Genomic DNA, 17,137 nt, shown 5'->3' on the forward strand with positions numbered 1-17,137 from the left:
TCTCTCTCTCTCTCTCTCTCTCTCTCTCTCTCTCTCTCTCTCTCTCTTTGGTTTTTCGAGACAGGGTTTCTCTGTGTAGCCCTGGCTCTCCTGGAACTCACTCTGTAGACCAGGCTGGCCTCGAACTCAGAAATCCGCCTGCCTCTGCCTCCCAAGTGCTGGGATTAAAGGCGTGCGCCACCACCCCCCGGCTCCACTGCTCTCTTAAGTCTTCTCTTTCCTGTGCTGTTCTGACTCATTTTATCAAATCTTTGATTTGTCATTTTATCTGCCTCCCAGTTAGACCTCACTTTCAAACATGGCTACTTCCTTCTACAAACGAATTTTACCTTCATTGTTTGGGATTAAAGGTGGGTACTAAGGGTGTGCTTGTATTCCAGCCAGAGGGATTACAGGTGTGTACTCAGGACATGTCTGTATTGCAGCTGGATCGCACAGACCTAGAAGGTCTTTGGATGTGATCTCTTGCAAGAGCGGCCGTGTTGCTGGATTAAAATTCCTCTACAAACACCAAGCTACACAACTATAACATATAAGCATAGGACCCAGCTCAGACCCACACAGGGTTGTTTCAGTAAGAGATCTCATTTTACAACCCATTATGAAGGGAAGTCGGAACAGGAACCTGAGGCAGGCACCTAGAGGCAGGAACTGAAGCAGAGGCCAAGGAGGAGTGCTGCTTACTGGCTCATTCTTTAAGGCTCACTTAGCTTCCTTTCTTTCTATTTTTAAAATGAACAGTTAATTCTTTTTTACTGGTTTATTTATTTGATTTACATCCCAATATCAGCCCCCATCTGTTTTTTTTAAATATTTATCTATTTATTTATGTGGTTGCTGGGAATTGTTCCCAGATCCTCTGGAAGAGCAGCCAGGTTTTTCCCACCTTTGGAGGTGAGGACCGAACCCAGGGCCTTGTGCTTGCTAGGCCAGAGTTCTACCACCGAGCTAAATCCCCAACCTCAGTCCACAGTCAGTTTTTTGTTGTTGTTGTTTTTTTTTCCTTTTGAGATTTATTTATTTTACTTATATGAGTACACTGTAGCTGTCTTCAGACACACCAGAAGAGGGAATCAGATCCTATTACAGATGGTTGTGAGCCACCATGTGGTTGCTGGGAACTGAACTCAGGACCTCTGGGAGAGTAGTCAGTGCTCTTAACTGCTAAGCCATCTCTCCAGCCCAAGCTTGTAGCCCTTGCTTTATTTCTTATACATTCCAGGACCACCTGCTCAGGGTGACACCTCCCACAAGTAGACCGGGTCCTTTCTCATCCATCATTAATCAAGAATATTCCCTACAGATTTGTCTACAGCTATTTTAAAAATGTTTTAATTTTCCCTATATATGTATTATGTCTGCATGTATATCGTATATCATGTGCATGTCTGGTGCCCACAGGGGCCAGAAGAGGGCATCAGATCTCTTGAACTAGAGTTAACAGATGATTGTTAACTCCACGAGTGTACAGAGAATCAAACCTAAGTCCCCTGGAAGAACAGCTAGTGCTCTTAGCTGTTGAGCCATCTCCAGCCTCCTACAAGCCTCTTTTTTTTTTTTTTTTTTTGGTGGAGGGGAAGGGGACAAGGTCTCTCTATGTAGCCCTGGCTGTCCTGGAACTCACTGTGTAGACCAGCTGGTTTTGAACTTACAGAGATCCCCTGCCTCTGCTTCCTGAGTGTTAGGATTAAAGGTGTAAGGCACCATAGCCAGCTTAAAAGCCAATTTGATGGAGACTTTTCTCAGTTGAGATTTCCTCTTCTCAGGTAAATTTAGTTTGTCAAGTTGACAAAACTAACTACCACTCCTGAGGGAAGAGAATTGGAGTTCAGGATGGCTGTTTCTGAATTCCTCAGTACATCATGGGGAACTTCAACCCGAGCCCCAGCCCCATGTCCAGAGGATAAGAGTGATCAAGTAGACAGTACGACTGGGAACTCAGGTCTTCAGGGTCACCTTCAGAGGAGTGGTTTGGTAGCTAACCCCACTGGGGTATTGTCAGTATAGGTGATGTTTTGTACAAGGTGGGGGTATAGTTTTTCTCTGGTCTGTTCTGGATCTTTCCTGGACCCTATGGTTCTTCTCTCTACTGGTGTCTAGACACTTGTGGATGTACATGGCCTTGTACATGCATACTACCATGTATGGACACTCTTCCACTTCAGCCCTCAGTGGTGTATGTCTGGCTGAATCAGGCCAAGGGAGCAGGGCCAGGGGCCATGGGTCAGAAGGGTTTTTTAGAAGCTATCAGCTGCCAGTTGCTCACTAGGTAGAACATTCAGGCTGTAGTCTCTGCTGGACTATGTATGTGGTCACCTCTGTCCCTTTCTTGGGCTCCAGACTCATCAAAGAAAACTTGAGGGAAGCCGGGTGGTGGTGGCGCACGCCTTTAATCCCAGCACTTGGGAGGCAGAGGCAGGTGGATTTCTGAGTTCGAGGCCAGCCTGCTCTACAGAGTGAGTTCCAGGACAGCCAGGACTACACAGAGAAACCCTGACTCGAAAAACCAAAAAAAAAAAAAAAAAAAAAGAAAGAAAAAAGAAAAAAAAAGAAAACTTGAGAGAAATGGCAAGGTGGGTGTGTGTGAGATAAATCCTAGGCTGATCAGGCCCTTCCAGGCATGCTTCCTGGATTCTGGGGGCTACCATGCATCCACATCTGAGAGACCCTGAGCATGCCGCCTTGTGGGCTGAGGTTGCAGTTCCCCATAGTTCCCTCTGGGAGGCAGCAGTAGGCTGGTTCAGTGGACATAGGTGCTGGGCTGCGAGCTGCAAACCTCTAGGCATCTGGAGTTTCCATTATGATGCAGCCCCTTTAAGAGCTGCTCAGCTCTACCCATGGACATCCTCCGTTTTACTCTTATTATTCTCTACTTCCTCTGCTGCCTCACTCTGGACCTTCAGCAAAAGGTTTTCCTTGTTCTGCCTCCCCTCCTGTCGTCTGGGCTGCAGATCAGATGGGTACCTTGGCCTCATGTTAGTATCTGGCCCGCACTTGGGGGTTCATATGATCTGCATCCTTTGGTAGGGTTGAAGTTCAGAGATTGGAGGATGGGGCCCAGCAAGGGACTATCATCTCGTCTTTGATCGATGGGCTACTGTGTCTCTGGGCACACCTGCAAGGTGTCATTTACAGTGTGCTTGTCTGTCTGGGATGAGATGGTGTTCATTAGTCATAGGCTGATTCTTCCTGAGCTGGTCAAAGTGAAATTCCAGGTCCCTGGTTCTGCAATTATAGAGAGTTGCAGAATGGCGCCAGTGGGACTCTCAAAATGGCCCAAGACTGTGATAGAATTTGGCCTTGCTCCCACACCCTAGGAGAATGGACTGGACCAGAGGCTGAGCTGATTCCGTGAGCTCTCTGGACCAGCAGGGGGCCATCCGAGGGTTCTTTGGCATCTCTCCTCTGCTACCGTGGTCAATGAATTCTCTTTTTTAAGTTAGAAAACCTCATGGACACCTCACCCTCCCAGGCACCACAAGCTCCCTACAGTGCTTGAAAGCCAAAGCCGCTTAAGTTGCCACCAACAGCAATTGGGTCACGTCTTCATTTCCTCGGGGCTTTGCACATCATTGAAGTGGTTGGAGATTTGCTGCGGAATGGGCAGCAGGCCTGTTAGATGTGGTCTGGGGTGCAGGTTTGGGGTCGAGAGCTGCGGTGTCATTCCCGGCCCAGTCCCTTCAAAAGCTCCCCCTGTCCTTCAGCGGCGTCTTCTTGGGAGACCCCGGGAGGGTAACGGGAGGGTGGGGGCTCGGGGTCGCTGCGATTGGCCGGTGGGGCGGGGTCCTCGAGGGGCGGGGCCACGCTGGATTGGCCGGGCGCGCACGGAGCGCAGCGGGCCGGCCCGCAGGTGTCTGGCCGCGGGGTGGGAGCCAAGTCGCGCGCTCGCTGCTACCGCGGGGCCGGGGAGGTGCCGGAGCTCGCCGGTGTGGTGCGGATGGGGCGTCCGGTGGCCACGGGCGCGGAGCGCAGACAACGGCTGTAGCCAGTGAGCTTGGCGGCGGGGGCCCAGCCTCCCCACCGCGATGCGCCGCTCCAGCACCGACGAATCCACGTACCGGCGCAGCCCTTCTCCGGAGAGCAAGGAGCCGGGCTTTGCGCGCGGCGGCCCCTTTCGGCGCTGCAGCAGCCTGTATGGGCGCGCGGGCGCCGGGGACACCGGGGATGCAGGCGGCGGCTTCTTCGGCCTGCACTCGAACCCTGGCCCCAAGGCAGCCCAGGCGCGCTATACAACGCCCAAGGGCAACAAGTATGTGGTCTTCTACCTAGATCTCTCCTTCATCTTCCTTCTAGAGCTGAAGCGCTGCAGCATGGCGCGCGGCTGCCTCCAGGGCGTCAAGTACCTCATGTTCGCCTTCAACCTGCTCTTCTGGGTGAGTGAGGGGGCCTGAAGGACTGGGGTTCGCTGCTCTCCTAGTGGCTTCCAGGAGCTCTCTCCTCCCTTCTCTACTGTGGAGACAGGGTGTGTGCGCACGTGCTCACAAGACCCGGCAGTACCAAGCCTTGCCTTTTCTGGGCTCCAGGCGTAGAACTGATCAACGTCTCTGTGCACCGAGCCACGGGTGCCTTCTTCAGCCTCCTCTCTGCCCTCCCTCTTCCACCTACGTCCTTGCCTCACCCCATTCACACTCTGCCCCTCTGGGAGATTGACTTACAAGGTCCTGGTTCCCCAGGACTCAGAAGACCAAGAGTATGTGCACTGCTTGACCTATTAGGGCCTAGGGAGATATACCAGACACTGGTCAGGGACTCTCCATGGACATGGGTGGCACCTGGCTCCCTGCCACCTCAGCAGAGCCTCTAACTTTTGCGTGAAGTAATGTTCCGTTGGGGCTTACATGATGATAGAGCAGAGGAGGGTCCCCTCCAGTGTGGATGGAGCCCAGTTTGCACAGTCTCAACCCTGTGGAATGGGGAAAGTATCACATTTCATTATCACCTGGTGTTGAGGCTTGGCTGAATCTGGAGCGTGAGTGGAGCATGCTAGATTTGATTAGAGGTGACCCTTTATTACCTGGGCATGGCCTGGACCTTCACTTACTAGCTGGAACACTTGGAGAATGGTGTCCAAGGTCATTCCAGACTCTACCTTGATTCCTGAGCCAACTTTCTGGGAGTGGGTGTGTGCGACTGAGGATGAGGGGTGTGGTTGGGATGAGGGAGCACAGCTTGGGAGTGAGGATTAGGGGGATCCCTGTTTGCTGCTCATTTGCATGCAGTCCAGTTCAAGTCAAATGTGCAGGTCCACTTTTCTGACCCCTTTTCTTATAGCCCTGGCCCAGGGCAGGAGCTGGGCTTTGCTGGGACCCTGGGCTGCCTGAGGGCAGTAGTCCAGAGAGGCTGCTGCCCTACCTGTCCCATCTCCCCCACCCCCCACCCCCATCAAGAGCTCTCTGCCAGAGGCTCCTGAGAGGGATGGGCACAGGTCTGGGAGTACTCTCATACCAGGTGGGCATCAGAGATAGGTGTGGGCTGAAGCTGTAACCAGCCCATGTAAGGCGGATGCTTCTGTTTAACGGACTTCAGTGAGCACCAGTGTGTGTGTGTGTGTGGTCAGGAATAACTGATTGGCAGGGTCAGGGTGTCTCTGACATTGTGACAGTTTGGGACGGGGTGGGGGGTGTAGTGATTGCAGGCAACAGTATGACAGGTAGAAAAGGCCCAGGAGCTGCAAATGACAATGTGACTGGTAGACAGGTATAACACTGTGACCAGACCTGACAGCTGTAGGTCACTCTGATTGTAGCAGGCAGTGTAGGTGTCAGAAGGGGGTTAGGCGGTAGGAGTGTGGGGGCCGGGCAGTGGCTAGGTAGTGTTTGGTTTGGGGAGGCTGAGGTTGTTGGAGTTACTGCTCTCTTCCTGATCCGGCCACCTGGCCACAGGGAGAAGGGCTGACTGGCTACAGAGCAGGCACATTCCATGGACTGCTGGGTAATAAACCAGAGAAACGAACAATCAGTACCCTGTGGGACTCCTATGCTGAAAGCCCCGTACCCTTCTGCTACCTACATGCACCTCCAGCCCTGCAAACGGGCTCCTGCCTCGGCATCACTGTGGCTTCTCCCTCCAGCTTGAGTCCCAGTGAGGGGTTAGAGGCAGCCATGCAAAGGGTGCTGTGAACAGCATGGTTTTGCCTAGAAGTACCTGTGCCAGGCTTGGCAGAGTCCATCTGGGCTAGCAAGTGTGAGTCCATCCATCTGGCCTGGTCAGTATGATGTCAGTCCACCTTGTCGCTGGCATCTGTAAACTAAACTCCCCTCCTGCTGATGACAGGCTGTAGTGGGAGGGCCACAGCATAACCTACCCAAGACCCTGATTCTTTTGCTAGAGTCTTGTAGGAGAGGCTTTAATCCTTATTTGGCACTTATAAAGATTTATTTCTCTTATTTATATGAGTACTCTGTAGCTGTCTTCAGACACACCAGAAGAGGGCATTAGATCCCATTACAGAAGGTCGTAAGCCACCATGTGGTTGCTGAGAATTGAACTCAAGACCTTTGGAAGGGCAGTAAGTGCTCCTAACCACTGAGCCACCTCTCCAGCCCTCATTTGGCACTTATAATACAAGATCAGCAGACAGGACCCTAGCCTCTGCCATGTGTCTTGCCTCTATTAGAGGGTTAACTCTAAGAGTTAACCAGGCAACTGGAGTCAAATCTGAACTAAACCCCTGAGTATGTGGGGACCCAATGAACCCTTGCCTTCCTTTGGCAAATAGTCTGTCACTGGGCAGTGATGCTCAACTCTATTGGGCAGTTGCTCAGCCTGCCTTTGAGATGTACACAGGGAAGGACTAGCTGGTTAGGGCTGGGAGTGCCTCAGGGAAGTGGGCTGAGTACACAGTTGGGTGCTGGCCACTGGCAGTAAGGGAGTGGGGGCTGAGCAGCCCCTGGGACCCCGTCTCAGGCCTCTGAGGCTGCATTGTCAGCTGGGCCTCTGCCAGCAAAGCTCTTCCTGTAATGGAAGTTGAGGTCCCCTGGGATCAAGGGGAGTCGGTGAAGCCTGGTTCTTCTTGCCTCCTCTCTCCTTTGCCCTCCCCTCCCCTGCCCTGGGCTCTCAGAGCATCTACCTTCCTGGGCAGCTACTGTGGTGTAAAGGTTAGTTGTAAGTGGGGCTGATTGCATGGAGTGGGGCGAGGACCTTCCCATGGCTCTTCTGTGTCCAGGTTCTAGAGATGCTAGCTAGGCCTGAGCCATGTGGTTGGCTCTTCCCATACATGTACTGACCAATCTGAGGCCCCTTCTCTAATGTTTCCAGGCAGGTGTCCCTCCCCAGTCCTCAGTCTAGCAAAGGTACAGCTGTTCCCTGCATGGTCTGTGTGTGGACAAGATGGAGGTTGGAGGCATGCTTGCCACCCAGATACTCTGTGACCTGAGAAAATCCTGTGTTCTTGGGGTCTCAGATTCTCCATCTTGACCACACTGGGTCGTCAAGGTGATCCAAAGCTGTGTGTGGACCAGGGTCCCTCAGCTTCCACCCAGGTAGCCTGTGATGACTCTGGATGACTAGCTGAGCAGAGGCTCTGAGCAGGGGTAGGTGCAGGAGTCAAGCTTCACTTGTCTTTCCTTCAGAGAGGGAACTGGGGCCCCACTCTGCTCTGCCTGAGCTGTCACCATTGCAGCCTCAGTACTTGCATCATGCTGTCCCAAAGGAAGGTACCACTGGACACAGGGATCTGCCCCACATTGGCAACAAGTTGCAGGGCACATGCCTTGCTAGGCTCTTGGATATCTGTTGCCTTTGATGAGCTGAAGTGGTATTTGATGGACAGTGGTCTTTATTGTTAGTCTCTGGCACTTTCAATCTGGTGGATGAGGGGACTAGAAAATGGCAAAGGGCTCGTGTCCAGCTCCTTGGAAAAACCAGCTGGGCAGTGGTGGCGCACGCCTTTAATCCCAGCACTTGGGAGGCAGAGACAGGTGGATTTCTGAGTTCAAGGCCAGCCTGGTCTACAGAGTGAGTTCCAGGACAGCCAGGACTACACAGAGAAATCCTGTCTCAAAAAACAAAACAACAACAACAACAACCCCCCCCCAAACCCCCCCAAAACCAACCAACCAACCAAAAAAACCCTAGGATACTCAGGGACAGGGAGATCTCTGCTTCCTGTAACAGCATTTATTTGTGATAGGGGTGATAGGGAACTGTCCAATGCAGGAAGCCATGGTCTTGTTTGTTCTTTGGGATGTTGGTGGCTCTGGCAATGTCCCGAGTTCAGCAAAAACAAATTATATTTTTTAAGTATTTGGAGACCGGTTTTCCTTACTTATGATGGATGACATTGAACTCCCAACCCTGTTGCTACCACCTTTCACGTCCCAGGAATACTGGTATGCACCACCACATAGGGTTTATGTGGTACTGAGTAACCCAGTGCATGCTTGGCAAACACTCTACTAACTCAGCTACATCCCCAGGCGTATATTCAACTTTAAGTGCACAAACTCACCCCACTGGGATAACCAACATCCTAGCCAAGATGGGGAAGGTTCCTGCCAGCCTGGCAGGAGACGGGCTTCTTGACATACCCTTGGCTTATACAGGGGTCCCAGCCCATCCACCTCCACCAAAGATGTGGCTAGCTGCCCAGCCATCTGCTACATTGAGCTGTGTATGGCCAGAGGGGTGGTGGGCAGAGGCCTGCTGGCACCCATCTCTGTGGACCTGGACAGGCACGTTTGGTGGGCACTCAGGCACCATATGGCACTTGGCCTGAGGCTGATCCAAAGGGCTAGAGGCTAAGGCACCTGCTGTGCACAGGTTTAGGTGGTGCCTTGAGTAACAGCTCATTACACCTCTCAGGGATAGTTAGGCATCACAGCAGACTGCCTAGCAGGTGGCCCCGGAGGGCTGTGCTTATATAAGGCCAGGCATGCTGCATGAAGATCAGCCAGAAGGCTAGGATGGAAGACCACGGTGGCAGGAGGTCCTGCCCCGAGTGATGTTCCCAGCTACTACTGTTCAGGACTCTAGCTTCTTTAAAGACTGCTGTGGGGAGTGGGCTCTGCCTCCTACCAGGGCTTCTGTCTAGCCTGGGGTAAACTTGCCGAGGACTGAGTCAGCAATGGAAGATGATCTGTCTCAGGAGTTCTGGGGCTCACGGTTCTGGGGGGAACACTGTAGATTTGGGGGGGGTCTTAGTCCCATCCCCACATTTGATTGAGAGACCTTGCTCTAGGCTGCCAGGGCTCAGCCCCTAGTCCTGCTTTTCTCCCTCTCTCTCTCTCTCTCTCTCTCTCTCTCTCTCTCTCTCTCTCTTTTTTTTTTTTTTTTTGGTGTTTTTCGAGACAGGGTTTCTCTGTGTAGCTCTGGCTGTCCTGGAACTCACTCTGTAGACCAGGCTGGCCTCAAACTCAGAAATCCACCTGCCTCTGCCTCCCAAATGCTGGGATTAAAGGCGTGCGCCACCACCGCCTGGCTTTTTTTCTTTTTTCTTTTTTTGCTTTTCTCATCTGAGTCTAATGGGCCCATTTTCTCTTGCACTTTGAAGCTGTAATTTTCCTGACAAAATGTTTTAAAAAGCTGCATGCACTGAAACATTTTCAAAATTACAGGTGTAGTACTCTTAGCACATGCACAGTTTACATTAGTGCACCTATGCTTGTGGCATTTCTGAAGGGTGGCCCTACATTCTGAAGGGTGGTGGCTCTGGGTGTGCTGCTCATTTGTGACAATGCGTGTGACACCACTGGATGGCAGTGGGGAGCATCTGGGCTGTTGTTCATCTTTTTCACAGTGAGGATGACAGGCTACGTGGCAGTGAGTGGATGTCTTTCATGCTGTCTCACCATGTCAGTAAAGGAGACTGGCTCTCTTCTGGGTGTGGGGTACCTTCCTGCCAATCCTGCCTTGAAGATTTTACCTTCCTGGCCTCCTGGAATGGGGCATCTCCCTCCACTCCCAGTGGTACCAGCTGCTTTGCATAGCAGTGTCCTTTCCATGCCCTTCAGGGTCCCATGGGGCCAGGGGCGCTCCAGCAGCTCCCTTTCCTGCTGACACGAGCCGTCCGCTGTCCTTGGAAGGCAGAGGCAGATGATGCAGACAGCTTGGGTCTTAGTGACATTTATCATTGATGTATTAGCATCCCCCCTCCCCTGTTTTAGGGCCCGCTATCATAAGCATGAGTGTTTAGCTTTGATATGGCTCTCGCAGATGTGACTGATTTGGGGGTCATGGCTCCTCTGGGGGAGTGTTATGCCTGAGGTCAGCTCTGTGGATTGGTGTCTCTTGGGGCGTCTTGCTGCTTTTGACGTCCAGCTCTTCCAGAGCAGGTGCAGTGTGGAGTGAGGGTGGGGAGACCTCACTTTAGTCTTGGTACTTCTGATCTAGTCCAAGGTAGCAAGCAGGGGGTATTACTTCTGCCTAGCAGTATGAGGGCCACGAAAGTCCTTCCATAACCTGTGAGTCCCCTTATTGGGTCCCGGGAGACCTTACGATGGTTGGGAATGGCTGGAGACCATGGGAACAGCACATGAAGACAGGTAAGGACCTGCTTGCCATGGGGGAAGCCTCCCAGATCCAGTAGCCTTGTCATTGGGTGATTCTGTGAACATCACCTGATCAGATCTCTATTAGGGGGACTTCTCCCCACAGGCTGAATGGGGGTGCCCAGCCCATCCATCTGCCTTACTTGGTCAACACCACAGACAGTACTACCTCTCAGCCACTGCAGCCCTGCAGGGGCCCCTCCCATTGTAAAGGAGACATCTCTGTGGATTGGCTCACCAGAGCTACTGTATGGCTCTGAGGATGGATCTCTAAGTACAAATCACTCAGGGCATATGCACACCTTTCCCTGGCAGGCTCCCTGAACCTTCTCCAGGATCCAGAGCTTCCTGAATGGACAGCATTTCCAGGTTCCTTGCTTCTTGATGACTCTACAGTAATGTCTCCAGTAGTTACCTGAACTTAGAACCTTGGGTCAGAACCTCCATCATGGGCTCCTGTGTCCTGTCCTGTGCAGCTCTCTGTTGGGCTGCTAGGCCTTTTCCTAGTGCCTATCAGGTATTGATCCATCACTAGCTTCCTGGAATATATCTTCCTTCCTCATTTGGCAGAACCCAAGGCCTCATATGAGGGTGAGGCCATAGTTTTCCCCTCCTATGGCAGCCCTGTACCCTGGGACAGACTAGATGTTCCCGTCACCATGCCATGATAAATCTTCTCTAAATCAACCACCACATGCCTTCCTTCCTTGCTTCCTCTTATTTTTATTTATTATTATTATTTTTTTTTTTTTGGTTTTTCGAGGCAGGGTTTCTCTGTGTAGTCCTGGCTGTCCTGGAACTCACTCTGTAGACCAGGCTGGCCTTGAACTCTTGAACTCAGAAATCTGCCTGCCTCTGCCTCCCAAGTGCTGGGATTAAAGGCGTGCCTCACCACTGCCCAGCTGTTTTGATTTTTATAAAAAGGAGTGATGGGAGCCTGGTGTAGTGGCATGCACCTTCAATCCCAGCACTCGGGAGGCAGAAGTAATTGGATCTCTGAGTTAAAGGCCAGCCTGGTCTACAAAGGAAGTTCCAAGACAGTCAGGATTACACAGAGAAACCCTGTCTCGAAAAACACCAAAAAAAAAAAAAAAAAAAAAAAAACCAAAACGAAACAAAAATGAAGAAAAAAAGTGAAGAAACTCGGCAGCTTGGGGAGGTAGGAGGAGGCTTGGGAAGGCTGGGCAGTAGCAGGTGCTCCAGTGAGAGTCTCTGGTTGTTACCACAGAGCTACTGCAATTTAATTATGAGCAGTAGTGTGCTGAGCCAGGGTTTCTCTGCTCAGGGTTATGGGTAGCCCAGGACACCAGAAGCCAGGAGCAGGGGGCCATACAGGTGGGTGGGCCACTCAATTACCATGGCCTACATAGGGTGTGGGGAAGGAAGGTGCAGGATCAGAAGGCCAAAGGAGATTCAGACTCTTCCGCTCAGATACAGGGTTAGTGGATGTATTCTGAAGGGAATCTGAAGGCATAGTCTCACTGGGATGTGCATAAGGAGATGTACTCTGCCACAGGCAACTGTCAAAGGGGGAAAAGGGAAGGGACTTGAGGAGTGGTATCCTGCTGCAGGAATTAAGCTGTCTCTGGTGGTTCCCCAGCTGACAATGTTGGCCTGAGCTTGTGGGTAGAGCCTTGCCCTAGGGGTCAGGAACCCTATCAGCCAACCTCACCCTCTCTGTCTCTCTCTCTTTCCCCACCTCTGTGGTCCTAGCTGGGTGGCTGTGGTGTCCTGGGTGTTGGCATCTGGCTGGCTGCCACACAGGGAAACTTTGCCACCCTATCATCCTCATTCCCATCCTTGTCGGCTGCCAATCTGCTCATCGTCACCGGTACCTTCGTCATGGCCATCGGCTTCGTGGGCTGCATCGGGGCCCTCAAGGAGAACAAGTGCCTACTGCTCACTGTGAGTTTGTTGGGCTCTCTCTGTGGCTCTGTCTATCAGCTCCACCTCTGAGGCCTGTCCAGCACCAGGGCTCTGTGAGGCTGGAGGGGTTGCTGGGTCTGGGACACAGAGTAAGACCCTATCTCAAAATCAAGTTTAAAATGGGGAGGGTACCGGGGATACAGATCTATGCTTGTATGATATGCATGAGGCTCTGGGTTTAAGTCTTAGCACCACACATACAAAAAAGCATACCAGAGCATAGAGGGACTTCTCTTGACAGGACACAGACCCAAGAACTTAGGTATACCCACTAGTGGCCTTTACCAAACTGTTCTGATTGATACTCATCCTTGTGGTGGCTTTACTCCAGCTCCTGGTCCTGCCCCTGGCCCCACCCTCTGTGGAAGTAGCACCATTTGGCCTTGGGAATATATTTATGGAAAGGAAGCTATTTCCTCCTCCACAGTTTATAAAGTTAATTACAGGTAATTAGGAAAGGAGTCCTGGAGGATCTTACAAATTACTGTGCCTGGCAGAGGCCTCAAGCTGCATGGCAGGTGGACTGAAGCTCCATGTCAAAAGGTTTTGAATGGTTCTCTTCCTCTTCCTGGGATAGGAGTTTGCTCAGGTCTCAATCCCTTGTAGAGAAAACTGATCCCTTCTCTTCGCACCCTTAGGGGTATTGCAGACTATCTATAGGCCTCTGATAGGTAATATTTGGGATCTCTTTTAAATTCCCAAGTCATGGCTGGGAATGGAGCTCAGCTGTAGAGTACTTACTTGTCTAACATATATCCCAGTATGGGGGGAGGGGTGAAGAGAGCCCCAAATAGAGATATCAGGCCAGGAGCCCGGGGAACAGGGACATGCACGCACATGGGGATGTTTAGATCAGGCATAGGGGCAGAATCCAGGCCAGCAGGCCATTTAGGCTCTGGGACGGTCTGCCCTGGCTCTGGAGTCCCATGGTGCAGCAGGAGTTCTGGGGCTCTCCAGGAGCAGGGCTGTGAGTAAGGGACATGTTCTCTACAGTTCTTTGTGCTGCTGCTGCTAGTGTTCCTGCTGGAAGCCACCACTGCTGTGCTCTTCTTTGCCTACAGTGACAAGGTATGTTACTGCAAATGGAAAGTACACTGGGAACTGGGGGACTTAGTGTAGAAAGTACCAGAGCCTCAGGGATCTGTGCTGTGGCTCTGGTTGTATGGGTGGGACAACAGCACTCTTAATTCCTTGGATACATGGCCAGAGCCCTCTACTTAATACAGGTTGCTAAGTGTGTACTGTCCTAACAACCCCAACCCACATTGCTGCTTACTGTGTATTATACGTCGTTTCCCATATCAATCTGCCTGGTCACACAGTTGGGTTTACTGACATATTTTAGGATCTTGAATTATAGCTAGTGCTATGTTCCCAGCTCCTGTGTCCCCAACTTCCCCGTAGGACCTCCTTTCTGTAAAGTACCCCTGGACTATAGGAGGCTCCCTGTATAGGCTGGAGTTACCCTTCAATGCCTTAGTTCCTTTACTGGAGATCTAGGAATGGTGCCCATACCCTCAGCTGTTGAACAGACATGTCTGTTCTTACTACCAAGTAGAGTGAAGTCCTCCCCTAGCCAACAAAGGGAAGGAAACCTATAGAGATGAGACGGCAAAGGCTTGCACCAGGGTCCTTGAAGCTTCTGGGAGGACATGATCCTGGGCTGTGTCCTGAGTGTAATGGGGTGGTAGGGTAGGGGGTAATCCCAGGAAACAAGCAAGAGGTTCATGTAGAGAGGGAATGGGGTACTGATGAAGGATACTATCCTGTTTTAGACTGATGTGGAGGGTATTAACTGGTGGTCTGTTAACAGATCGACAGTTATGCCCAGCAAGACCTGAAGAAGGGCCTGCATCTGTATGGCACACAGGGCAATGTGGGCCTCACCAATGCTTGGAGCATCATCCAGACTGATGTGAGGCTTGGGCAGCCTGCTTGGTATGGTGGACAGGCTGGTGGGGGTGGGTGTTGTGGCTACCTCTCCACCCAGTCCTTTGCTTTCTTCCTGCTTCTAGTTCCGATGTTGTGGAGTTTCCAATTACACTGATTGGTTTGAGGTATACAATGCCACTCGTGTGCCTGACTCCTGCTGTCTGGAGTTCAGTGACAGCTGTGGGTTACATGAACCTGGTACCTGGTGGAAGTCGGTAAGAGCTTTTCCTTCCTCTGGTGGGTGGTTGCAGGGGTGGGGTTCCCCAAGCTGATTCTGGCTCTCTTGCAGCCCTGTTATGAGACAGTGAAGGCCTGGCTCCAGGAGAACCTGCTAGCTGTGGGCATCTTTGGACTGTGCACAGCACTGGTGCAGGTGAGCTGAGCAGGGCAGTTCCTGGGATTCCTGACTACAATGACAGAGGACTTGCTCATGAGCTTGTGACCTGGGTAGGCAGGTAGCAATGCAGACTGTAAGAAGCCAGTGTCTCAGACAGAGGAAGTTCACTAGGGGAGGTAACCTTTGGCATCTCAAGGACCAAGTGTTGCCCTTGTGCAGTACTCCCTGTGCAGAGCCTGTTGTCACCTAGTGGGTCAACACAGCCAGGTAACCATATTGACTGGTAGTGACAGGACGTCCCAGGGCAGAATGAGAATGGCACTTGATACCTTGCTGCCTTCGGGCCCTGCTCGTCCCTCTTGGGTTCATAGCCATCTATAGAATTGCTGAGGGTTGGTAGTGTGATGCCCCAGGCTAAGTGGAACAGACCTATATCCATCTGGCAAACAGATACTACTCAGTTGGCTAGGATAAGTAGGTACAGTAGGATAGGCAGCAGGGCTTAGACCAGCTGTGCAGAGGGGTGCAACCTAATGTTCAGAATGTAACTTACCCTGGAGGTGAAATGCAAGAGTGCAGTAATACCAGGATGCTCCAGGAACCCCAGTCAGGGCACCAATGAAGACCAGCGCTTCTGCCTATGAGCAAGGGCCTGTGATCTCTTGTCTCCACAGATTCTGGGCCTCACCTTTGCTATGACCATGTACTGCCAGGTGGTAAAGGCGGACACATACTGTGCATAGCTCTCACAGCCTCTGCTTCTCTGCCAAAGGACCCCGCCCATGGGGAGATGTCAGACCTGCTTCCCATGCAGGACTTGGTGCTCCGCTGAATGCAAGGGGGAAAAGCCTGAGGCCACAGCACCCAGGATCCATCCCTGCACCTGAGGGGACTCTGCTTGGGTGCCAGCAGATTATAGGGTTGGTGCCAAATGGCATCTAGGGCTAAGGGCCCAGGGGACTTTGACACTTTTTATATCTATATATATCTTCCAGAGTTCACACAGGACGGGGTTCCCAGCCTTGCATGTATGCCAGGTTGGGGGCAGGCCCAGTCTGCTCAAGACCCATGATGATCTTGGTGCTCCAGGCAGGGCCAGGTCCCATGATCCACATTCCATGACAGGTTGTGGTTCCAGATGCATCTTAATAAAGTATGTGAGCAGTCCTTGGGTCTAGCTGGACATACAAAGGTTGTACAGCCATAGCCTTCAACTGAGGAAGTTCTTTCATTTTCCAAGGGTCTGCAGAGCTTAGAGCTCAGGGGAACACTGCTAACCTGTTTTAGTTGGGGGAAAGGGTGGCCTCTGTTCATTCCCGTTTCCCCTGGGCTACCTCAGTTACTCTTGTATTTCTGTCCTAGTACCTCTGCCCCCTGGATTAGTTTGGATAGACTGAAAATTGCAACACTAGAAATACAGAGTCCTCGCCACTGGCCAGAGTCATATAGAGCATCAGGCCACCATCAAGAAGACATCAAAGACAGTCTTCTTAACTAGGGGATAAAGAAGAGCTGTAGGTAAGGGCCTTTGACCATAGGGATGGTACTCTGGGGGTTCAGATTAAGATGAGCTCCCAGGACCCTCAGGAGCTGTGAGGCATCTGACTCTCAGTCTCTACCTCCTGCTGTCTGAGGGGCTACTCTGAGACACAGTTCTCATTAGGAGTCATCCTTGTGACTCACACACCTGAGTGTCATGTGCACTAGAGAAAATTTGACCCAAATATCTGTAGAGCTGCTGCTATCCTTCCTGTTCTCTGGCTCTGGGCTGAGTCCTTGTGTCCCACTGCCCTCCCTCTAGTAGAAGCCATAGGACCCTGACGAGTCTCAGAGTTACTGTGGAGTCACCTGCTCCAGGCAAGCTGCTAATTAGCCCTGTTACTCATAGATGGCCAAACTGAGTAGAAGTTGTACTCTACTCAGTATAGTGGGGTGCTGACCCTCAAACCCTGGGCCCTTTTGACCTCCACTCAAATCCCAGGATGCCCTTTCCTTTCTCCCCCTTTCCTCCTCAAGCTCAGCAGCTGTCATGTATGGCTCATGGTTAGCAGCTCACCATAGCCACTGACTGCCTTGCCCTTCACTGACTGAATTTCTATCTACCAGTCTGTCAGCTTTTGGGCAGCACCTCTGCATACCTCAGCTTTGCTGACTCAAACCCAGAACCTGAAGGTCACTGCTCAGTGGGATGTCCCTGCATGGTTCTTGGGGTTAACCTCCAGTACCAATGAGGGGAAAACAATTGAGAGGCCAAGCTGGTCGCTCACTTTTCTATGGCCCTGGAGAACTCACCCAGGGTCCATTGACTCCCATCATTTGACTGCACCAGGACCCTTGCCTGTGGCACTCTGACCTATACTGCTTGTCCTCATGCCTCCTTGATCATGCCGTCTGCTCACAGAAGGCTGTTCCCTAGCCCACTTCTGCTCCTTCACCAGTGTTCTGCCCACAACTA

The 17,137-nt window shown here is 51.8% G+C and overlaps 1 protein-coding gene across 4 annotated transcripts in view; it reads left to right on the plus strand.

Moving 5' to 3' along the window:
• The window catches only part of Tspan4 (tetraspanin 4), a 20,643-nt gene extending 4,794 nt beyond the window's left edge, over positions 1–15,849 (plus strand). For 2 of the 4 annotated variants that reach the window (XM_028787000.1, XM_028786999.1), the window contains exons 2-8: positions 4,294–4,373; positions 12,201–12,392; positions 13,407–13,481; positions 14,227–14,328; positions 14,429–14,560; positions 14,635–14,718; positions 15,357–15,849. In XM_028787000.1, coding sequence (XP_028642833.1) covers positions 4,311–4,373; positions 12,201–12,392; positions 13,407–13,481; positions 14,227–14,328; positions 14,429–14,560; positions 14,635–14,718; positions 15,357–15,425 — 717 coding nt within the window. In that variant the 5' untranslated portion in view covers positions 4,294–4,310 and the 3' untranslated portion in view covers positions 15,426–15,849. Of the gene's footprint in view, positions 1–4,025; positions 4,374–10,825; positions 11,005–12,200; positions 12,393–13,406; positions 13,482–14,226; positions 14,329–14,428; positions 14,561–14,634; positions 14,719–15,356 lie in introns of those variants that run through there. The other 2 variants (XM_028786997.1, XM_028786998.1) reach the window with 2 other exon arrangements.
• The last annotated feature ends 1,288 nt before the right edge of the window (positions 15,850–17,137 follow it).

Source organism: Grammomys surdaster, unplaced genomic scaffold (genome assembly GCF_004785775.1).
Source record: "Grammomys surdaster isolate TR1022 unplaced genomic scaffold, NIH_TR_1.0 125603, whole genome shotgun sequence".
Lineage (NCBI taxonomy): Eukaryota > Metazoa > Chordata > Mammalia > Rodentia > Muridae > Grammomys > Grammomys surdaster.